The following is a 24878-nucleotide window of genomic DNA, read 5'->3' as shown; positions in this document are numbered from 1 at the left end:
AGTTGGTCCCAGTGGAGTAGCTGGTAAAGCGAGTCCTGGAAAAGTGCCTTTAAGTAGCCTACTCGCCGAGGATGGCGTTGGAGGGAGTGATGCTGAGCGAGGTGATGCAACAAGAATTGCCAGCATACCACCAGCTCGAGTACCAATTCCAACTGACAGTCCAGTAATTCAAGTGACGTGTGGACTTCATCACACAGTGATACTCTTGCAAAATGGAGAGGTTTGGAGTTTTGGCAGCAATTTATACGGGCAACTTGGTGTTGGTGATCTGGTGGCACATGCTGGACCAGTTCAAGTAAAAATACCAACAGCTGCAACACAGGTAGTCGCAGGAAGTAATCACACAGTTGTATTGACCAACAAAGGTGAAGTTTACACATTCGGTGCTTATCAGAAAGGACAGCTGGGGATGAACTGGTGGAATGGTCAGAATGAGGCGAATTCAGTCGTGTCACGTAGATCTGAGAGATCACAGCCGTGGCATAGTTTTCCAAATATTGTGCCAAATATCGGTGCTCGATGGGGAAGACGTGCAACGTGGGTGGGGGCAGCTGGTGATCAGACTTATATCAAAGTCGATGAGATTAACTCGATTAGTCTCAACAAGAGTACAGTACTGGCGAATAAGAGCTGTATACTTCTTATTCCCCATCAGCACGAGCATTCGAATACTTTCAAGTGTTTGGTGATCAATAAGAGGGATGGCAGTTGCAATAGTTTCACTGGTAATGATCAGGTAGACTTTAATCAGTGTGCAGCGTGTTTAGATTCACTCTACAATGTTATTTGGAGTTTCAATTCATCGACAAATGAATTGAGCCCTCATAATGTGATATCGACAGAAGCTAGGAAGGTTCCCGGTCTCAATACCTGGATTTTAAGTCCGAGCCTCTCTCTACCGGTGATTCCTCTTTGTTTTGTCACACGTACACAGGCAGCTATGCATCTTCTAGGATGTCTCGATACTGTGACACAGGCTCAAGAGGAGAGATTGTTGGTAGTGGAGGAGAATGAAATGAATCAATCTCATGATAAAGTGTACAGTCGAGAGGATTATGCGACTGTTTCTAGGTTTGAAAATCATGGGGGTGGATGGGGTTACTCGGGGCATTCCATTGAAGCCATTAGGTTCATGGCTGATACGGATATTTTACTCGGTGGATATGGACTTTTTGGTGGTCGTGGTGAATACACAGCTAAGATTAGGCTGTTTGATATTGGAATTGATGGTGGGGATCAGGAGAATGATGGAGAATTGCTCGCTGAAACGGAGGATATTCCTTATGAGTGTGAGCCACGTCAAAAGTACTCTATATTATTCGAAGAACCTGTTCAACTACTGGCCAATCGGTGGTACGTCGCTTGGGCTAGAGTAAGTGGGCCCTCCAGTGATTGTGGATCTGGTGGTCAGGCCATGGTCACGGCTGAAGATAATGTAATGTTTTATTTCAAATCATCTAAAAAAACTAATAATGGGACTGACGTAAATGCCGGACAAATTCCCCAGTTACTTTATCGTGTCATAACATCTGAAAATCAATCGCCTAATCGACCCAGGGACCAAACAGAACCTGTCTACATTCTCAGGAGGGAATTCACAAGAATGGTCTCGAAGGATTGCTTTCAATCACTCATTTCACTCCTACAATGGAGCTGGAATACGTTGAAAGCTAGTCTTTCTGATGTTGTTCACAGAGGGACGAGTCAGCACTCTGGTTTAGAGATGGATCATCTCGTTTACATCAGCGAGGCAAGTTTAAGACTGTTGAGAATGTATACCAACGAAATATATCCGGCTGTACCAATGAGGAAAGCCCCACAGGAGTCCGTAAGATTGGCTGAATGCATTGGAGAAGTACGAGCACTTCTCCGCCAGATTTTATCAGATCCAGTTCCAACTAGCATCAAGTCGTCGAAAGGAAAAAATAGGAAAACCGAAAATACTGGATATAAAATGATAGGATCGATTCTTGATGAGTGTCACAAGACATTTGTCGCTTGTTACCATGCATTTTATCCGACTGCCTACCTCAAGTGGACCTCACTCTGCGAACTTCTGTCAGAAATCAATAAAGATCACGGAGTAACCAGTAGAGATCGTCTGCTGTCAGCTATTTTGGCGTCTCTGTGCAACTCTATGGTACGTCTTAGATCCACCTTTCCAATTTTGAATAATGTCATGGACAGTAGCGATGGCATAAAGAGACAGTTGAGCCCGTCAGATAATGCAGGTTTACCAATGATGAATTCAACTGAAACTCATCATTATCCCATTCTAGTCGAGCAAATGAGCTACAAGTCACAGATAGAGTCAACAGGTCGTGAGATATTTAACTGGTCATTTCGTGAAGTTCTCGATCGACTGTTAGATTTAATTCTTATACCGGTTAAGAAGTCACTGTTTCGGGAGAGATGCCATTCTTTGCCAAATTTGGGATTGCACTGTTGTTATCTATTGGCTCGTGTTATTGCCGAATTGGCAGCGCAATCCAGTGGAAGTGAGGATGAAATTCAAGCAGCTTGCGGTAGATTTATGTATACAACACCTTCGAGATTCACTAGAACTAATCAAACGAGAACTTGGAATACGGGAAATGGATCACCGGATGCCATTTGTTTCTCCGTCGACAAGCCCGGAATTGTGGTTGCGGGAATTGGTATTTATGGGGGTGTTGGGGTTTATAATTATGAACTGGAATTATTGGATGATTTAAACAACACTGGCAATGAGCCCTCTCACACGCAGAGATGGAGTAGTTTGGATTTTACTCGTGGCTCGTTTGGGCCTGAGGACTGTATCAACGATATTGTTGAATTGAAATTTAGTAAACCAGTGCCGATTAAGGAGAATGTAAAATATGCAATTAGACTGAGAAATCATGGTGGACGTACTAGCAATGGAGATGGTGGTCTCAGTATTGTTCGTGGACCAGATGCGACCAATTTTACATTTTCCGTTTGCTCTCTTAGCTTCAATGGCACCACTCAAGCAAGAGGTCAAATTCCTCACATACTGTATTACGCAAATCCCCAAGATTCCGAGAGCCCACAGACAAGTAAAGCTATTGGTGAAATGCAAGCGAGAAAATGTACTCTGGCTATGACCACAACAATTATTCATCGTGCCAATGAAATTTTGTCACTAGCGAGAGATCGTGCTGAGGATTTGGTAACAGCTGAAGTTCTTGGTAATGCAACATTCGTCACAACACTTCTACCATTAGTTATGGCACACATCAGTCCTCTTGCAACTTCAGATCCACGATGTGGTGTTCAGGTTCTAACATTAATTCAGGAGATGCTACCACACGTTGCTGGTCTGAATTTACTTAATGCCATGGGCGTATCACAAGTCTCTCAGGATAGTGAGGGGCCAAGTCATAACTCTATTCCCACAACTACTAGCCATCATTATACATGGATCGAAAGCGATCATCCCTACAAGCCTGCTAGTGTTTCGTGCTATAAAGTTGCATTTCCTAATAGTGTTAAATGGATAACTCTTGAATTTACACCGGAGTGTGGAACGTGCCAGCCTGAGGACTATCTGCAGCTTTACATTCCTAATATCATGGGGGATAAGGGCGCCAGTTTCAATGTACCGGTTTTACATAAAATGAGTAATATATCGAGTCAGTGGCCTCAGAGTGCTATAGTACTTCCAGGAAATGAAGTGATTTTCTCACTGGAAACTGCATCGGATTATATGAAAGATGATATGTCGGTCACCTATGGATTCAAATGTCTGGTTGTCGGATACGACTGGCTCTCCTCCGGCAATGGCCTGAAAAACTTGGAAATTGAGCTTGGATTTCTTGGCGGTGCATGTGCGGCCAGTCTCATGAAAAAAAATCTCACATTACCCACCGTTTCCAGTGAGTATATACCCAGGATTTTTATTATTTCGCATTCTGGTATAAAAACTGATGAGAATGCTTCATTTATTCCCTTTTGTTTTTCATTTTCGTGCAGTTGAAGAGATCGAGGAGAATTTGAAAATAGCTCAGGATACAGCAAAGAGAATATTTTCTATGCATTCATCTCTCCTGGGGCGAGGATTTGCATTATCATCGCCTCTGTCAATCTCGCAATCTCTCGATGGAGTTCTGCCGTTTAGGTGAGTTTTTAAATTATCAAATATTTATTATCTCTTTGCAATTTATGATTGAGCATGAAGCGAAATTGGATAGCTAATCGGGTAGCACTGTCAAATGATTTGAGCGAACTTGACAGTTTGATACGCGTCGAGTGGAGTTTAATGTTATGCGACTAACTGGTGACAATTGTTGACTGCCAGCCTGAAATTCACTGGTTATTTCGTGGATATAACAGGATATCGGGTTTATCGAATAAAATAGTGATAGTTTTGGTACTTTAATTATAATCAATCAGCGAAAAATTTTTTATTCGTTCACTCTCGTCGATTGAATTGAAATAATTCGATTGAGCGCTTCGAGGTAAAACAAATTATTACAGGATAGGCTGTTCTGTAATATCACAGTCTCACGATAATTAGAACTAAACAATTGCGTTATGAGAAATAATTCAACAGTTATTTATTTCTCATTTGAAATGTGTTAATTGGTATCGAGTTTATGATGGTGATAATTATTTCCTCGTTACGTATTCCGTCACAAACGAGGTCAAGGTTCTTTTTTATTATTTGTTCACAACTGAGATAAATTTTACCCTTTCGTAGTTATCAATAATCACCGAATTCTCGTGGAATTTATTCCAGTGAATTTTTTTTCTTTCGATTATGGCACAATTGTCCAGTGTATTTTTCGATTCGTCACTTTTTGGTACAATTTGAACACAAATCAATCGATTGGAACGGGTCATTTTTTTACAGACAACGAAATACAGTATTCATAAATATATATATATCCATATAAAAAAAAACTAGACACTACATCACTTGAAACATGGAACAAAGCTAGACTTGAAAATTTTGATATCCATCTTCACTCTATATGACACATACGAGCTCGGAATCAATCGATATTTGATATAGGGACACGTTCTCCTCTTCGTTTGGTTTAATACTATAAATGTCATTTTGTTAAAAATGTCTTTTTCAATGTCCAAGTATTAATTTTGCATACATTGAGTCCGAGTTTGTTCAGCTACGCTTGGTACACGTATCACTTCACAATTTATACACACGAAATTCGCGCTCTTTGAGGATCTCATTCCAATTTCTGTCTGAAGCAGATGAGCGCGAATGCTCTCGTTACAATTCAGTAGTTAGTGGTTCTGCCTTTTCCACGATAACGTGAAATTCAGTTTCTCGGTAGAGTCTTCCATCGGGAACAACCATGGTTATTCTACTGTCAACAGCTCCACTTGGTGTTGTACCATTTCTTCCAATAACTCCATTCTTTTGAGAAACAACATCCGGTGCACTCGTTGGTACACTCATCCATCTGTCATGTCCACCGTGCTCCCTGCAGCACCAGATAATCATTCCAATTCCAATGATTAATATAATGACAAGACCGAGAGCTCCCAATAGTAGGAACATTAGAGAGCTCCCCAGTGTACAATTTCGCCCTTCGAATTCATTGAAATTCACGAAATTTCCAGAATCGTCTGTGCACAAAAATGTTCCCTCTTCGATTGGTTCGAAATTGGTTTTTCGTACTGATCGAGACATAAATGAGTGATAGAATCGCGAGTAGATTGTGTAATTCAGCACATTATTTCTCCATAGCTTTAAATTACTGCAAGCACAGGTACGATTGATAAAGACATTGTCGATAACTGGTTTGAATGAATCTCGATTAAACATCATCGATCCTTCTTCAAAGGAAATCAACGTATTATTCGTAAACGTTATGTCGTAATGTGAATTAAACTTCATTCCACTATCATCAGGATCCCCACGTATTCCTAGGAAAGAACCCGTCACTAAATTTTTAAACGTATTATTCTTAATGTGTACACCACCAGTTGCTGCAATGTCAAATGCTCCAGCCTCAAGACTATCAATTATGCAATTTTGAATGGACACAGTTTTTGGTTTTTTTATGACAAACGCTGAACTCTTGACAATTCCCATTTGAACGCCATCCAATCGAAATGTTGTGAATACCTCGATATCGTTCATTGCCCTGCTTGGAACTTCGGAGCCAAGGGTACCTCGTATAATGTGAAGATAGTTGACATCAAATTTCTTAAAAGCCTGCTCCTCAACTGTCTTAAAACTACAGTCCTCTAGTCTTAATGTGTCAGTACCAGCGAGATTTCCAAAGGCAAAAGCATTAACGAGATTTATTTGGACGTTTTCAAAACTTATGTCTTCCATATCACCACGGAATGTATAGCTAGGCAGTATTTCCATTCTCGATGATCTGATTGATACATTAGTGCGCACGGCTTTTGGCGATAATTCAAAACTCTTGGTGAATAGCGTCAGATTAGCGATATCCACAAATTCAATGGACCTTAAATTAGTCATTTTAGCGAGGCTCGAATTCATCAGAATCACTGACGGACAGTTGCGTATCGTTATCCAATTCGTAAAGGAACTCAGGGGCTGATCGCCGTCCGATGTTAGTATCAACTCCTGTAATTTAACAAAATTAATTGTTGATTTAAAAAAAACATTGATATCGGTGTGAGTGATTAGATAACATCTACCAGATCATACGATTTTATCGAGTTAACGATGAATCACGTTTGCTTTGTGTTAAGTCAAATACTCGTGTCATGTGTCGCACGTATGTATTCCGAGAATATTGTTATCAATATCGGATTAACTGTTAATTCAATTAAACCATCTTGCCATGGTACTTTAAAATTAGGTGGGATGAGAATGCTTTCATTAGAATTGATGAATGGTAACATGAGAGGGCATTTTTATAAAGCCTTCAGACGCAGGTTTTTGTAATGGATGGACGAAAAGAATAGAGGGTCAGGACGAGAAGTCCTCGGAGGCACGTACCCGAGGCGATGCAATAAATATCGTGTGAGCTCGCTCACGTCCGGAATCTGAATATTATTGCTCGAGCATTTTCTTTACTACAGCCCACCCCGTTCTCGGCAGTTCAACAGGGCTCTCATGAAAACCTTTTTGCACCTGCATACATCTTACAATCCATTTTACAGAGCTTTTTTTTCCATTCTATTTTATTCTATGAGCTTATTTGATTTACTGTTCATCAAATATTGCGGTGATAGGTGACCATAAAGACTCCGAATACTTTGGAAAATATTAAAATTAATCATTATTCAGAGTTTTATAACAGTTGTACGGTACGAATAATCATTCTCGCGATTAGAAACGTTGGAACGAAATGCGCTTTTTATGATCCATAAAGGATTTATGGAGAACAATTTCCTACGGCATTGCGAGACTTTTGTATTGTTTGTTATATACCCAGGATTTTGCATAGAATATACCATGTACGGTTCCGTTGTCTACAACCTTGATTATTATTTACTTTTCATTTTTAACTTGGGAATAAACATAATTCGAGGCAATCAATGATGGAAACTGGAGGTTCATTTCAAACGAGAATATTTATCGTATATATTTATGATTACTCTCTTTTTCGTCTTTCGAATTAATCCGTTGTTTAACTTGTTTCATATTGTTATGGTAAAAAGAAAATATTCAACGGCAAAAATTGTTGTTGAGTTTATTATATTCCTTTATTTCGTTACGGACGTGGATTTTATGGTTCAGTGTTTTATGGCGTCACGGAACCCCTCGTCCATTCTTTCCTCCTCAGCTTTGTATTTCTCCTTCATTACATGGTGGAGAATAAACGGTGAGGTTTACTCCGCCTCGACCCATAACTTTACTCCATTCGAAGTATGAATATTTTTTTTGACTAAATTACGAATTGCGGTGGCTTGAATAAACGTGAAAATTTTGGGAATAGGAATGCATGGAATAGGTGAGGAACGATGAGAATTGCCAATCACGAATAAGGAATCAACAATCATGGGCCAACGAGAATTTGAAATTGGTCTGATGAAACTGTAAAAATTAGAGTAACGAGAATCGTGCGGTTTCCCTTATGGCTAAAACGACAAAATAAACATCCACACATAGGGGTGGTGGAGGGGTGGAGGGGGGAATTGAACTCCCGGTCTCGACTGTTATCCTAAACTGAGCGCTTTTTATTCCCCAATTTTCCCGATTTTATTCGTGTACCGTATTTTTTTTTTCCTCCTCTCATCTCCTTTATGATTGAAAAATGTCCGTTCGAATCGGAAAATACGTACCTCAACTTGATCTGCACAATTGCAGGTGAGTCGACCGTAAGAATCACAATTGCATGCCGATGAACTGCACATACCCTCTTGTATACTTGATGCAGCAATTGTTCTCGATAAACCACACAAAAATAAGGAAACGACGACACTAATGAGTAGGAGCTTGATTACTCCCATTTTCCCCTGTTTATTCCTTCAATTGGCAGTCAGTGAATTTTTTGAAAATTCCATCTGTTGAATTTCCTACATTTTTTTTACGTTGATTGAGGGACTATTGTTGGTCATCATCACCGTAAGCATTGAGGAAGTGAGATGAGTCCCTCGATTTTTCCTCCATTTGTCTTCTATTGTCCATCAATGAAATGGATGGTACTTTTGTAATTCATCAGTTCATATTCACTTTTGAGGTGATATTGGAAATAGCCTGAGGCACTTCATCATGTCAATTCAGTTGGATTATTTCCTTCGTACTGTTTTGGTGATGATTGTGAGATTGTCCTCCTGGAATAAATAAAAATTCATGGTTGGGTTATTCTAGTTTCTCGGTAAAGTAGCTTTCAGGACTACTAATTTGTATTCGACACAGTGGATTTGCGGCAAGTTCTAAGCGACACTCCAAATTGTTGCGTATACACACACACTTTAGTTTGTACTAGAGATTTTCCTTGGAATAACGTTATTTCAATGGGTAAATTCATTTTTAAAGTATATACAGTTTGTAGACTGGTAATTCAAGGCTTTTATCGCGAGTAGCTGTTGGCTTTTTTCCCAGTTTCAAAAGATAAAAAATCAAGAGAAGGATGAAAAAAAAATATCTAAACGTAGAGAGACATGAAGAGAGTCTCTGTCTCTGCAGTTATGCAAAGGTTGAAGTTTATACCGAAAATATTATCCACTGGACAATTATTTTAATGTTTATATTTATCAGGAATTTTAATGCTGCAGTGCTGTGAGAATTGGAATTTATAAAGTCAAGCTATTCAGTGTGGATATCATTGTGGGAACTGTGAGTGAGATCCATCAATTTACTTTTCAGTTACAACGATAATTAGTTCTGTTCCACATTTTTAACATTGCATAATTACTATCTCTACATACGGTGATTAAATAACTCATTCGTTTATGATTTACGCGTCAGTCAGTGGATATTCATGAATTGAAATTACGGTTGAAATGTCTCTCGGGAGCTCATCTGATAATTACAATGGGAATTTATGGTAGTTTGATGTGATTGATGCCGATTGATATGATCTTCTATTCTTCGAGACATGACTGGCGATTTTAGTTTTTCGCGTTAACTCTGGAGGTACATAACTCCAACCGTATGTCCTGATTTGAAATTGAAATATAAAAATTGTTTGAATTAACTTTCTCAAGCTGGCACATTGCAGAGTACTCTTGAGAATGTTAATGTTAAGCGTAAATAAACTAGCAGACATCTGCTCAGTGAGACACTACATCACTTGTATTTTCGTTGAGAGTGTTGGTAGCTCACTGTACTGCTGACGATTTAATTAATTGAAACCAATGAAAATAATCTACAGTATGATGCTCCGATGTGTGACACATACACAAACACTTGAATTATTTGCTCCTCTCGATGAGATAAGATTATTCCGGTGGGGGTAACGGAGAAGTGTCACACCAAATGCCCTCATTGATAAAATTGATTGCTTCCTTCACCTCCATTGGATTTTCTTGATTTTCATTCGTTAAAATTAAACTCACAGTCTCGACATATTTTGGTTACACCGATTATGGAAAATTTTGCAATTTTTTCAAGTTTATAGTGCCAGATATGATGAATGATTTTGGCCTTTTGGGATGAGGATGAGGGAATGTCGTTGTACGGCGCACAGCCAGAGACTGTTGGCCTTTCGAATTCTCCTACGGGTTTGCACCTCTCAACCGACGGCGTTATCGCACTCCCTACTCTTCAACAACTCCCGCACGCGCGCAGTTATTCTCCCACTACCTCTTCCACTGGTGTATCCATACTCTGCATTATATCGGAACTCTCACTTATATTCGAATAGCATGCATGCACCTTGCACTCCCTTCGATCGTGATCATTTTTAGGGAATTTCGATGCTAACTACACTTGTTCATGAAAAAACAAACAGTCCAACATTTTTTATGACTGCACGGAGAGATAAATTCTTTAAAAATTACGCTCCTGTTCCGTAATTTGCAAGTGAAAATAGTAGTTAGAAAAAATTACGGAACAGTTACGCATGTTTTCACTAAACATTTCATACTATTTTTTTTTTTCACTGAAAAAGTGCGTAACTGTACCGTCATTTTTACCGAATATTGTTATCGAGAGTTTTCATATTCTGGGCCTTTTGTTAAATGGGCCCACAATGAAAATTTTGGTCACTAAGAATCAGTTGATTTGGAGACATCACAGGAGAAATTTCCACCAGACCAGGAAAATGCACAGATTATCAATAAATTTTGTTATACGAATGGTATTAGATAATACAAGAAAGCTTTGGAAAGCTTTAGGCAGTGGAATAAAATTATTTCTGTTCTGAAACTATTTTAAATTCTCCAACATTAAACATGTAATTTCTATTCACGGTACATGGTAATATTTTATTTAATTTTAATTAATCTTTTGATAGTTCTCGGGAGTCGCGTTCACCTCTGTACATAAGTAAAAGATTTTTATATCGCACTCCGGATTATATATTGTCCGTGTACGAAGATAAATTAGCACCGGAAAATTTAGTAATTTATCAAATATGCAGAATTGGCCCAATAAGTCATTTTTAGATAAATTTTTCGTCCCGCAATTTTCCTCATGCGGCTAGAAATTTTATCTATACGTTTTATGCACTCTTCAGCACTTTCTTATTATTGAAAAATGAATTGGCGAAGGCATTTTTCAAATGACCGAGACGACAGTAAAGGCTAAGTGACGCGGTGGCAGCCACGCAGTGAATATTCCACGGGACATTAATTAACCGTTGATTAATCACGCGAGACGTACGATAAAAACGAACCTCCGCTAAAAAGAAAATTCTGTTAAAGAGAATGAGGAGCTATATTTATTGGCCATTTTTTATAATCAGTTTCGGATATACGAAACACTGGGATGATCTTTGGATTTGATATCATATCGATGGGGTAAGGATTACATTGTGTCAATGGAAAGGTCTTACAAATCCTCAAGTTGTATCGGAAAATTTTCCAAGGTCGTATTTAAGCTGGATTTACTGAATCTTACATATCTCCAATCCTCATTGTTTGTTTTTTTCTTTCCATTTCATATGCTCTCAATTGAACTTCCTCTTACACATTTTCTTCCACATTTTTTCTATTCTTTTCGATTTGTCGATCGTATAATAATAGTTAGCCAGGCGTTATCCAACTGCTCGAGGAGTGAGCTTTGCAATGCAAAATAATTTTTCTTTCGAGCAAGAATATTTCTTTCTATTGAGTTCAGTAGCTAGTTGAGGGAGTTTTTTATGGTAAAAACTGGTGCATTAGGTATTCGGCGGCATGTACGATGCACGCGTCGTTGTAAAACTTCTCAACGATTTTATCTTTCAACAACTACCGACGTACAGATACGGAAGGGGAGAGAAAAAAAAAAAGCATACAAAAATAGTGAGAGTTCATGATCTCGGAAAAGGGTGAGTATCAAGATCGGATTTCCCTTTAACTTTGAAGCCGGAAGTTCCGTCTTTTCTGCAATTGAAATTCAGTACGTGAAAGTCGAGTGCACAAAACCTGAATCGGTATACGTTGGAGGTAAAAAAAAAATTTTTTTGAGTGAAATTATTTTTAGTGGAGATTGAGGGATTAACTTGGTTATAAAATCCTCAAAGCCTCTCGGAACTAATTAGTACGGTCAGTAATTAGTTTGGTAATATGGAACATATCAATATTGACTTTTTAGTTTTGGGGGAAAATTCATTCGATTTGTTTGACGTTTTGTTGAAGGGGTGGGTTTATTTGTGAGTGTGAAAAATGCGGGCTCCCTTATTTATCACCGGAGGCGCGAATATATGGATTATTCACCCAACAGCCAAATCTAACGTATACAATTTACTCAGGACTACTTTTATGTCACTTCGGTCACATTTCCTTTGATTTCAAGCTCGAAAAAAAATATATGGATGATGTGAAAGGGTACAAAGAGGGAAATAAAACTTCAATCGTCTGGGAGGATTAAATACTCAGTGGATGGAACCCCAGAGTAGTTCGCCCAGCCTTTCGGCAATTTCGTACTGCCAAAGTCAATAGGGTTCTCTTATACTTTTCAAGGTCCCTTTCTGTCAACCGCCTCTCGGTGTATTTAACGAATAAAGATTTAACTATTGAAAATACCATTCAGCAGGGCACGAGAAAATCAAATCGAAAAAGCACTTCTAAAGACATTTTTTGCATTAACAGCGAGAAAAAAAAAATCTAATTTCTCTCATAAATGATCATATTTTCTTTCAGAATTTCTGATTTTGACAGGTTCATGGACATTCTCCAGTTGAAAAATGAATTGACGGTATGAAATATGAATGGGGGTAAAAATTCGACTTTCTGGAAGGCCAATCAATAAATACTCCACCGTCAGTTGTAGAATAATTCAAAAACCAAACAATCTATCCAGATTTCATTAATTTCCCTCGAAATTCATTGCATTGTGGTATTCATTTTGCCCCAGTGGAATCGATCTCCCTGCCAGCAGGGGTAGAAAGGGGGACTTGAGGCCGTCACGTAAACATGCCCGAGGCTGGGTACCAAACAATCCACTCAGCTTTGCAGTGGAAAAAAAAAAGGGGGTGGAGTACTGCTCAGCCGTACACCCCGTCAGTATTACCAGTGAAAAATGACTGTTCACATCTAAATACATAAGTTGCAAACAGGGTTCGTTAGTCTTGTGAATATCGAAATGCATATTCTGTCCATTGAGCTGTATGTCTTCCATATGTTTCACCCATATTGTCTGCACTGTTGGTACATACATATGAAAATTTGCATACAGCTAGATTAGGGGTGGAAAATACATACACAGACTTGGGGATGCGTGTTCGTTTCGATTCCATGCTGCTGAAGCCGGGTGAGCTAATTGCACCGAGAGCGCCGCCTGGTTTTAATTCCATTACGTGGTGGTGCGTCGTGTAGATGCAAATTTTCTGTGCTTCTGGTGCCCTTCCATGAATACACCAGTCCCTTTTCGGTTTCTTGCTTGAATGTTGGATGGAGAGGGTGAGGGTGTATCAGTGAGGTACTAGATACTTGTGGATTATCTTGGGTAACCGACCGGGGAACCAGTTTTTATCCTAATGCTAGGCTTTCAATTTTCTCAGAAAATAACCCCTTCTGTCTCTCAGTTAAATTGTGGCTGTGGCTAGTCTACAGTGATACGGGCTGGATAGGTTGTTCGATGTGATCGTGTGGCTTTGAAATATATGGAGTGTACATACAAGTGGCCTAAACCCGGATAGTTTTGCCGGTGAGGACAGGGCTTTTGATGGAGTGAGTGAGCTCCACTGCTCCAAGCAATGTTCATGGTTTTCGAGCGTATAACTTCATTCACGAATTTTCGAGTAGAACCTTCGTAAAGTGCCTCTAGTCATTCCGAGTTTGATATCGAAATTTCAAGGGAAGAAATTCTTTCGGTCTTTGAAGGGTCGTACATTTTCATGATGTCATTGGGAGAAATAATTATTCAACGAGAGCGGAGTGTCTGCTAAATCGAATTCAACTGAATTCAAGATCTGACTCTGGGAGCTGGTGGATCTTTTTATTTTCATATCTTTGGCGATTTTAAGGGGTTTATTGGCATCCGGGTGTTGTCAATATTTCATTCGAATTGTAAATTGAATTTTTGTGTGCATTTCTCTGCTCACACACCTCTGCAAAACGTATAACAGAAATTGGTAAAAGTTATGTTTTTTCAAATTGGAAATAGATTATTCCATTCGGCTAGCATCATCATCATCATCAGCAGCAGCAACAGCAGCATTTGTTTATTTCTGTCGAAGGTGATTGGTAGCAATCATCGTCTTGTGTACCACGATTACAAGATAGGAAGTACCTTTGGTGCATCGGGTACCATCTCCATTCACCAGTTGGTAAATCCCTTTTCCCGTGTAATTACAGTACACATTGTTCAACGCCCGAGCATGTGGCCCTGTTAGCGTGACAGCAGTGCACCAACGTTCCAGTCTTCCCTAGGGCCCTCCTACATCCTATCATATATACCTACACTATGTAATGGTACGTTAATATCCTTGGGGCGATCTATCACCAACTCACCACCTAGGTACCTATTCCGCTCAATTCGAACTTGTGTAGAGGACCTCGAACATTCGATATGTTGCTAATACTCCGACTGATTCCTGCCCTTGTTAACCAACTGTCCGTATATCCTATGATCAGTGTTTTGATTGGGGCATAAACATGTAGGGTAATTCATACGCTCATTCGACACGATACATGACAATTGCTTCCTCAAATTCATTGCTGAACATAGATCGGAGATTTGGTTTAATCGAAATTGTTGAATTACTTTGAAACTTTTATCACATCGTAGTTGAATTATTTCTAATAGTGTTCACCTGACACTTGAAACTCTCGCCAAACATTAAAGATATTTATGTGTACATGAAGAGAAAAATTGTTTAAAAATTATGGAACAGTTACGCATTTTTTTACTGAACGTTCCATACACGAAAAGAAATTTTTGGTACAAAATTGGACCTCCCGGGAGCAAAACAAGGGACGAAGGGCATTTTTATCCCACAAATTTGACCTAAAAAGTGGTTGATTGTTATTTCATTCCACGTTTCGGCCTCTAGAGGTCTAATTTGTATCCAAAATTTTTATTCGTGTGGTCCCTGATTTTTACTGAACATTATTTTGACTGACAGATTACGGAACGGACACGTCATTTGTAAAAAATGTTTCTCTCTGTGTGCATTTTTCAAGATATAATTTCGTGGTACAGGAGATACTCCACAATTTCAATTATTTTTCTCATGAAATTGTACTTTTTATGCCGCTATTTCCAGAAATTCTCGCACAAGTATATGCGCTTGGTCATGCAATAGGAGATTGAGGACACATAACATATGAAGGAAGAGTAAAGACTTTGATACTACACGCGGGATAGAAATAGCGAAGGAAAAATATCGGAGAGCGGATGGGATAGTGAGAGAATCCTCTGGGAATATTTGGTTGAATACACAGTACCTGGTTGGTTGAATAGAGAGCCAGTGTGCGGTGTATACAGTTTGGTGTAGGTATCTCTTCAAGTACTTTATGTTCGTGTCGTGTCATGTCGTACGGTGAGAATGCAATTTTGTAAATTCGCGGGCAACGAGGCGCGAGACTCGTTTCGCATGCAGTTTATGCATCAGTGGTGCATAATCTAACGCGCTTTGTACCACAGATTTTGTTAAAGACACTGGGGGCTTTCCTGAGCATTGGGAAGTCCTGTTTCACTTTGATTGTTACTATTGTTGTCAATAATTCATGATGATGGAGGGACGAATGGGATGAATCGGTGGGCATTGAAAATTCTGGGGTAGAAGAGGTGGGTGGATCTTCATTAGTTCTTATTAAAATATCAGAATGAATAGGGATCCCCTGGAGGGAGAGAGGAGTCGTTGCTTTCCTCGAAAGCCAACAAAATCCTCAATCTTATTCTCGACTCTCGCGATCGCTCGAATTTCAATCTTCAAGATTGGAAAAATGTAAGTTAAAATGTTTGCCAACGGTGAGATTGAATTCTTAACCTCCTTGGAGTTGAGTTCCTCCCGGTGTTGAAGCCCAGTCCGGAGCTACTACTCTTGAAAATTCAGTGCGGCTGTCGTTCAAACCACCCAACACCCAACGACTCTCAACTCCCTTTCCACCTTTCGTTTATATATTCCGAAAGTCTTTTAATCAGTCACTGGAGACTGAAATGATTGGAAAATGAATCATCAGATTTTTAATCTCATTATTCCACTGTTTGATGGTTCCAGGGTGACTTCAGCCTCGATCGAGCTGTTTCCAAAGTATCAGAGAATAAATCGCTTTTTTTGTGGAGAAATGTTGTCAATTTTTCTCGAGACATCTTGTCAATATCACGAGTTGAAATTAAAAGTTGGCTTCAAGTGTACCTGGACATGGATATCGAACTATATTGTCTTTTTTCTCAATATCAACTCATCGGAAAATATATATTTGTCCAAACTCGTTCTGAAAAGTTTTCCCGGGAAAGAACTTTTGAAGTTGTTATCGCAATCCCAGCGGTGAAATTATTTTGAATTTTCTGTCGAGAAATCGATAGCCAATTTTTTATTGGCGCGAATCGTTTGACAATTTTATTACTGCATCACTTTGATGAAGGCCCGAGGTTTAAACGCTGATCAATCTCGCTGGACTTGGCTTACTTCCATTTTCACCAGCCCCATCAAAACATGAAATTTTTCTCATTTTGCGGACGCTTCCATGGACGAACCTCTCCACCAGCGATGTATATAAACGTATATACAGGTGTACCTAATGGGAGAGGGGGAAAAAAAATAAAAGTTGGCGGAAAGTTGGAGTTCGCCTCGGGTTTCTCGAAAGCAATGGCGACTGGGTTATTAGGGGATATTGGGGAAAAATGGACAGCCGGGGAAAATGAAATTTTTCGACTTATGATTTATTTTTGAATGAAAACAAGTTTTCAGTTTGAAAAAACTGCATTAATAAATTATCGGCATTAATTGTTGATGCGATTACGATGGTGGCATCATTAATTGCCTAGAAAATATTATCAGCTCTCCTACACAATCAACAATTATCAAAGCATTTTTCGGCTGAGGGAATTTGCACTCTCGGCTTTCACGAGATTCACTCGTTACGCGCGCCAACTATAAATCGAGAGCTTCCGGTTGACCGAACTCTCAACCTGCACGAACTTTGATCACCCCCTCGATTTTGGCGAATTCGCTTGGCGTTAACCACAAAAGTGTATATACCCAGGAAGTCTCTTGCAACTCGGAACGTACGAGTCGAGGATAACACTTTCGATATGTACGTAGTGCTGACTCTGTGGTGTATTTGACTTCGGTGAGGTTGACCAGACGTAGTGAGGAACCGATTTTTACAAAAGTCGTGTACAATAATTTCGAGTAACGACTTACCAGGCGCATCATCATTTCAGTAGTGAAATGGTAAAACGAGATGAGTCACTACACGGAGAGAAATTCTTAAATAATTCTGTGCCTGTTCCGTAATCTGTCAGTCAAACCAATATTTGGTCAAAATTACGGAACAGTCCCGTAATAATTTTCAAAGAATTTTCCTCTCTCTGTGTGGTGACTAGGCCATGACTCCATGACTCCTTTTCCACTTTGCAACTGAATTCCGATAGAAACAAAATTAAAACTGGGAAAAAAAAAATCAGAAACCGGGACAATAATTGATTTCCTTACCGTTTTGCTCCTCCCTTCCCCCTGGGTGAATTTTGCCCCCCCCTCTTATTTGTCGAGGTCAGTAGAAGGAGAGCGCTACAAAGTCAAGGGATTGGAGAGATTTACTTGGTGTGCAATCGAATGAGGGAAGGTAGAGAGGAAAAAACGCTTTGGACTTCTCGTTTCAAAGGTTGAGCTGCTGGGATATAAGTCGAGGGATAAAGAATGAAGGAGACGGAGAAGTGGTGGGTGAGTATTCTCAGTGGTTTTATCGGTAGAATTGCATCGTTGTTGGACGGGCTGCCAAATTCCTCGGGTCCTGCACACGCGGAAATTACATTCCCAAGATCCAGACCCGCGTTGGATATGATATAGAGATGGGTGTAGTAAAAAAAAAAGCATGGGCTTTGAGAAAATCCAAGTGTGAGAGAGTTTGAAGGGAAAATCCAGATGATGGGAATAGCCGAGGGAAAAAAAAATAATAGGGCCAAGGACATACTGTGAAGAACACTGTGGAACCATTTTTAAAAAATGAATGGCTTTGAATCCAGAGGCACATGCATTATTCAGACGATGAGGGGAGGCAATTGTCGCCATCTTGGTTCATCAATTTTATGACCTACAATTTTTATTCTCACTCAATGATGGAAATTCATCTGAAAGGACATTTCCATCGTTCAGACCGATGGTAATTGAATTAATTTCTCTCTCTATTTGTCTTTTACTGGAAAATTTAATTGCAACAGCAATTTAGAGTTGGGGCTTGTCTTTCTGAAGCAAATGTACGTTGAAGGGGAATCCTCACTTTTTTTTCCCTCCATTTGCATATGTCTGTACGTGTATAAATGCATTCATCCCACCTTTCCCCTTGAGTGAAGTTTCAAAACTACGCGGGGTCCTAGATTTTCAAGTTTTCGTTCGACATCGCCTAAAGATCGACCATTCACCGACAGTATAAATATCACTGTCACATTTATACATATATATATCTATCTGTGAATGTCGTGAATCGTAGGAGCGCTTCACTTAATGAGCGACAAGGTATTAATAAAATTGCACGACTTTAGAGGCACAATAATTCAGAATTTCTCCGGCAAATGTTTCCTCTCCAGGAAAATTGACGTTACAATTTCCAGGTGCCTTCACTTTTATTCCTATTGTTCCGTCATTTTTACTGACTTTTAGTCTCCTCGTGGTGGAATTCTCCGGTAAAAAAAAAATCTTTCGATTAATCGGGCTAATCTGCTTGTGAATTAATGTCTCAATTAAGATTCCCGTGACCTGGAATGTAAGTTATATCCCGGGAGAGATCCCCCCCTTGAAATAAAGGGGGATAGGGGTGTGAAAGTAGGAAACAGGAAAGGCAAATGGCTCATTCCGGTGAATAGTACTCACGCGAAAGTTATCGTTTTCATCGAGCGATATTACTATTTTTATTATTTTATTTCACATTCACTCATGTAAATATGACACCGTAAACAGATTTTTTCATCCGTGTGTCTGTCCACTGTTTTTATTTAAATCCCGCTCTGTGTACTTTTCGCTCGTATGCTTTTAATCACCGATAATTAATGATTCACGTTGGATGTCCAGCGACGCGCAAATATTTGATCGTATTCACACAGCAGACTTTACCAACAGCGATGGGATAATGAAATAAAGTAGAGGGCTGTTAATGATTATTTTGTTTTTAAACGAAAATATTCAAATTGCAACGTAAATAGAATTTTCGGTAGGCAAATGGTGGGTAAATTTTGAGGCCAGAGGTGACAATCGCAGATATGATAAACGAGAAAAGACGAAGCAGCAAGAATAGTCATTGAGTTGATTATCGATAGTGCCTTGGTCCAATTAGACTAATGGTGTCAAGGATTTAATAATCGCAAATTACTCGAGAGAGAGAAAAAAAAATGAACGAACAGAGAGAAATCAAATTCAATTATGTGTTCATGAATTTGCCATTTGATCTTTCAACGCGGGAAAAGTCTTTCGGAGTACGGTATTGATGAGATAATCAAGTCAGTCGATTACCCCACCTTTGTTCTTTGGCATTTGATAACACAGTACATTATTGAAGTTTTATTTCCACTGAAATACAATGACAGATAATTAGGACGTATTTAACAAATCATAAATTATGATTCTAATGAATGTATTTTACGATTTTCTCCTGTGTAATTTGCGAATGAAAAAGTCATGTTTTGTGCTTGAAATAATTTTTTTCCAGGTTAGATCATTAAATCAATTTTTTGAAGTCCACTTGGAAAATCATAAATTACGTTTATCTACCGGTAATTTCAGGTGATTTTGTGTGTAAATTTCCCCTCACCTTCAGGCGAAAAACACGTTTTTGAAAGCATAAACGCGACTTCATCAGCGTAATTTACGTTTGGCTTTTTCACTCTGTAGAATATTCAAATTTCAACCAACGAAAAAAAAAGTCACAAGCGAATGAAATAATCCGTAATAATTGCCATCCTCCACGGTACCAAAGTTTTTCCCTGGCTAAGCCATCAGTCTGACCTGGGACTTGACCCACCTTTTGAAAATACCAAATAAAATAACAAAATCATAATAAACGTAAACAAGTTTACGAAGGCACAGAAGGAGGAGAGAGACTGCAATAATGAGAGTTGCTTGAAGCGTTCATATGCTAGTGGTTTGTCCAGTGTGCTGGAGGTACATTGGAAAAAACCTGAAAGACAGGAGTAAATAGGACTGAAAGAAAAGCAGTGTGTTACGATAGTCAACAACAGAACCAATAACGCTCAAGAGACTTTGCGATGTACTCCATTCATTGCGGAACTTTGAGTGGTGTCTGAGGTACTCAAAAAAAAGACAGAAACAAATTTATCTGAAACACCGACGGATGTGTCCAACTGTTTTTACGAACAGATTTATCTTTATCTCGGCCAATGTAGACAGAATATCGTTACCGTTAACGTAAAATTCTATCACCGCTGTCGAACGTCGTATTATCGGAGCACCTACATGGAGGACGCATTTGTACTATCCCTTGTTCCATCCTCTGCCTAAACCGAAAATCGAATTACTCGATGCTACTCGACGCCCCAACGAGAAAACGTTGTTAACTGGTGTAGTTATATGTTGCCCATATTCGTGTCGCGTTCCACTGTCAATTGAGTTTGTACCTCTTGTCGATTTGAAAAATAGCTGTAGCTGTGGAGAAGTTGTAGCTATCAGCCGGCTGTTTCCAAACGCTGCAACGAAGATTGATGACTTTAGGGATAATTAGGAGGAAATGAAGCACGATGATGATGAATTTGCATTGGGTAGGGGAAGCTGGAGTACAAATTCGATGAGAATTAGTGAGAAAACATTTCCGCTTTAACTCAGCCAGGAGTCAAACCCCGATCGTTGCCCAGTATCGCACTGGGGGCACTCGTATCAACTGAGCTACTGGATACCACTGGAATTAACTCTCAAATTCACCAGGAACACCGTCTAACCTTCTTCAGGGATCAAATAATTCGAAGGGAACTAGAATTAGAGAGACAAAATCATGGGAATGGATTCACGAGAAAATAATTCATGTTTGTCAACAAAATATGATTTGTCTCATCCTTTTGCAAGTACCGAGCCACTAATCTGATTCTTATCCTGCTTGTTTCGCCATGAAGTATCGAGGATGTTCCAAAATCATTAATTCAAAATCTAGAACAAGTATTCATTTTTGCTCTAAAGCCGGATCTCAAGGATGATTAAAACTTACAACATGCCGGTGCAACAAACTTTTGGCCAATATAAGGATACCTGGTGGTGTGGCTAGACATACGCTTTATCAACGTTGTAACGAGCTGTCGGCATTATTGCCACGGTAGTGTCTCATCGTATAACTTTGGTAAGCTGACGCGGCGTTTCTAATAAAATGATCTACGAACGTTTGAGCCAGTTCACGGATGACTGCCAGTAATGGTTGGCTTGGTAGCGCCACTCTCTGTGTGCGGATAAGGGTAACCGCACGGTAACACTGAGGATATTCAATGAAATTGATACTCCAATGAAGTTGTACGATCTCCAGGTTAAATTAATTATCAGGGATCAGCGTCAAGGACAGGGGAGAATATCTCCAGGAATTTTTTTTAAATGTAAAATATTTGAGGGAAAATCATTACGAAGGCTGGATGACAAGGAACGATGAGTGATAGCAATCGATTGAAAAGCTTTTACAATGGCTTGTCTCTGAAATATTATACACAGCATCAATAGGGCGATGCAGTCACGTAGCGCAATATATTGGATCTGGCTTTAGTGTACCTCCGATGTGTTGTACGCTAGCATTCAGGATTCTCCTCCTCGTTAGCATACATATTTGCCTACACATCCACCATAGACTATCCTCCATCTTTATCTATCCAATAGTAGCTGTACTCTTGGTTGGGCCATATCCCCGTGGCTTTCACACCCTCTCGAATATGTCGCTCGCCATAGCATCGGGATACATGCAACCAACCATGGGAAACACCAGCGTTGACATTAGCATTGGGCGGCTTCAACATCTCCATTCTGACCTGGTGGAACAATATTTGGGTGAGAAAGCATCCAGAGCATGGACATCGCGATTAATACTGTTTTCTCGGTATATTTTACCACATGTAGAGAAGTTTTCTCCAAGTTATGATATCGTTCACGTATTTCCTCCTGAAGGAGCTGAATTTTGCGGAATATTTGCGAGGCATGTGGCTCCAAAATTGAAAGTCTGAAAGGAATTTACATTGATCTGGTTATCGATACGTCAATAAATTTTCTTCACTGATCTGGAATTTTTTCTCGTTTAGAATTTGAAGAATAATTTTTGGCGATCGCTCGGGTATTTCCAAGTGCAAAGGGCTTGTGATATTTAACTGGAGAGGACGTTATCAATGCACCATTTTACAACTGGTTATTTTTCAACCGTGTAATCCGGCCTTTGTCAATCGGAAGGATCAATTCCCAATAGTTCGTTCTCCCTTTCTGAAAAAAAATGTCTGTGTGAAAAAAGCCAGGAGTAGAGGTAGGAAGAGGAGACCGATTGGTGTGATAAAAAGTTGCGGAAAACATGCTGAGAAAATTAGAAAGAAAAAGTTGTCCATTTTTTTTTATTCGTGAAGATGAATAAGAGAAGCCGCGGAAAAGCGAGTGATAAATTGCTCAGCCCGTTGACTGTTGTAAATTTAAACGGCCTCAATTATTTTATTTAATTTTTAGCCAGTTCTTCCTTGCTTGTGAAATAATATCGGTAGGCTTGACGATCATGGTACGATGTACATGCGACTGAAGTTATGAGCATCTAAATGAATATGCCCCATAACCACAGCTGTTGAGATGATGAGAAACGATAGCGCTATCTCCTTTAATCCGCGTACGTGTAAACTTACTGTGTAGCTCTGGGGATCCAGAAATGGAAGAAAAATATACATAGCGATGCTACAGAAGTACAATACTTGGAAACAACAATAGCCAGAGGGCAAGAATGACTCCAGAAACAGTAAAAGAGAAAAAGTACAACGGAGGGAAAAAAGATACAGCGGGAAAATGAAGCAGCTCATGGATAGTTTCCTCCATAACAGCTCTCTCGGCTCACTCGGTTCTAACAACGAGGAAACAAAGTTGATGCACTACTCATCCAGTGAACGACATAACGTATATAGCCTATTGAAAAATAACAGACTAAGTTGTTGAGTTTTGATGGAGAACAAGTGGCTCATCGAATTTTTAGGACATGAGAGTATAAGTTTTTTTCTACTTTCTTCAATTGAATCTTCAGGAAGTGAGACAAATTTTGACTTAAGACTCCATTGATTTTTTAAAAAATTGCAATGTACCTCGGAGCTGGTGGCAAAGAACTGTAATTTTAAGAAAAGATGACTATTCAGGTCAACTTGAAATTTAAAAAAATTCATTTTAAGGATTTTCGGCAGTCCTTTACCCAAAATTTACGTTTTATAAATTTTTCTGGCGTACGATCTGTTGGATGACGGGGTAAAATATATCGTTTTTGCATTTTGTCATTTAATGACTGACAAAGTGGCTTGCTTAGAATTTTTCAAAATATCTATTCGGCAGGAAAAGTTTAAAAAAATTCGCCTCTGTTATTTCACATGTGAATTCCTTTCGGACTCGAGGGAGTCCTCACAGTCAATGGGCTGAACGTTTATCTCGATATATTAAAGGACCATTATACAAAGTACCATACGTTTGCGTGTCTTGTGCGCCAATCACAGCCGTTAATTGGCTATGGCCAATAAAGCGCTGATTAGCAGTCTGGTGGGTTGAATCGGTGTGAGATCCAGCAAGTTTGCTCATGTGTACATTAATTGTGCGCATGTGGATGCACCAATCTAGAACTCCACTGAATACAGCGACAATGGATATCAGATATAATCGCAAAATACTGTACCACTATATCTATTCAATATATGTATTGATTTGGGGTAGGGGGAATTCCCATGACTTCCTCTGCTGAGGGAGAACAGAAGTGAGTACGTGACCACAATCGTCGATGGCATCGAACGTTGTCCACCTAGTGTGGCTGCCTTATCCTGGCCTTTCCACTATTCTCTAGTTGTCTCTAGTGCATATGATATAACATCAGATAATACAGTCTTAATTCATCGTCGGAATACACTTACCCGGAGTAAAAGAGGTGGAAGTTAAATTAACCATCCACGAACAAACATTTTTTCTTATTTCTCTCTTTTAATTTTTCATTACTTCAACTCATTCAGAGATAAAAGACAGGAAGAGATACTCATTAGATAATTAATGTTGATAATGCTGGACGGTATTTTTTCATCTATTTTGACGAAGAAAAAAAAATTTAAGTCAAAGGCTCACTGAGAATTTAACCGATTTCCGTATTTTTGCATCTCTCCCCCCCTCCCTCCATTTGTCTTTTCCCATTGACGTTGAAAATAAATTGAAAAAATAACGGTTTTAACCCTGCAGAGTATAATGAAAGCCAGGGGAAGGATTTGGGCTCGTGAAAAGTGTATTACGGTTGTAAAAGTCGTCTTACGAGGGGAGAAGACGAACGATTTCCGCAATTACTTCCGCCAGGGTGCAATCTTCCATCTTCCAGGGATGAGTGGTGTTCACAGGGAGATGTACAGGAGATGTCCTTTACTCCTTCACGACTACCTCTTTGTCCACTTTACTGGCCCCGTTTTCTCCTAGGGATTTTACCACTTCAATGCAAGTGCAGTTTTTTTTTCACATAAAGTTGGACAATTTGAGGGGAAATTTGAGATTTTT

General features: G+C 39.3%; 2 protein-coding genes across 6 annotated transcripts in view; one reads left to right on the top strand and one right to left on the bottom strand.

Moving 5' to 3' along the window:
* LOC135167647 (E3 ubiquitin-protein ligase MYCBP2) overlaps positions 1 to 24878 on the top strand; it is a 52973-nt gene that overhangs the window by 3566 nt on the left and 24529 nt on the right. For all 4 annotated transcript variants that reach the window (XM_064131056.1, XM_064131058.1, XM_064131057.1 and 1 more), the window contains exons 5-6: positions 3 to 3875; positions 3973 to 4117. In XM_064131056.1, the coding sequence (XP_063987126.1) occupies positions 3 to 3875; positions 3973 to 4117 (4018 nt within the window). The remainder of the gene's footprint in view (positions 1 to 2; positions 3876 to 3972; positions 4118 to 24878) is intronic.
* Positions 4627 to 10137, bottom strand: LOC135167660 (uncharacterized). 2 transcript variants are annotated; one of them, XM_064131083.1, is made up of 3 exons: positions 9798 to 10137; positions 8236 to 8727; positions 4627 to 6568 (listed from the first exon to the last, which is right to left on the bottom strand). In XM_064131083.1, the coding sequence occupies exons 2-3, from the start codon at positions 8401 to 8403 to the stop codon at positions 5234 to 5236; spliced, it is 1503 nt and encodes a 500-aa protein (XP_063987153.1). In that variant the 5' UTR covers positions 8404 to 8727; positions 9798 to 10137; the 3' UTR covers positions 4627 to 5233. The 2 variants fall into 2 exon arrangements, with proteins under 2 accessions (XP_063987153.1, XP_063987154.1); XM_064131084.1 differs by lacking the exon at positions 9798 to 10137 and adding an exon at positions 9595 to 9736.

The sequence above is a fragment of the Diachasmimorpha longicaudata genome, chromosome 11 (genome assembly GCF_034640455.1).
Source record: "Diachasmimorpha longicaudata isolate KC_UGA_2023 chromosome 11, iyDiaLong2, whole genome shotgun sequence".
Lineage (NCBI taxonomy): Eukaryota > Metazoa > Arthropoda > Insecta > Hymenoptera > Braconidae > Diachasmimorpha > Diachasmimorpha longicaudata.
The sequence above is the reverse complement of the archived record's forward strand: the minus strand, read 5'-3'. Positions and strand labels throughout refer to the sequence as shown.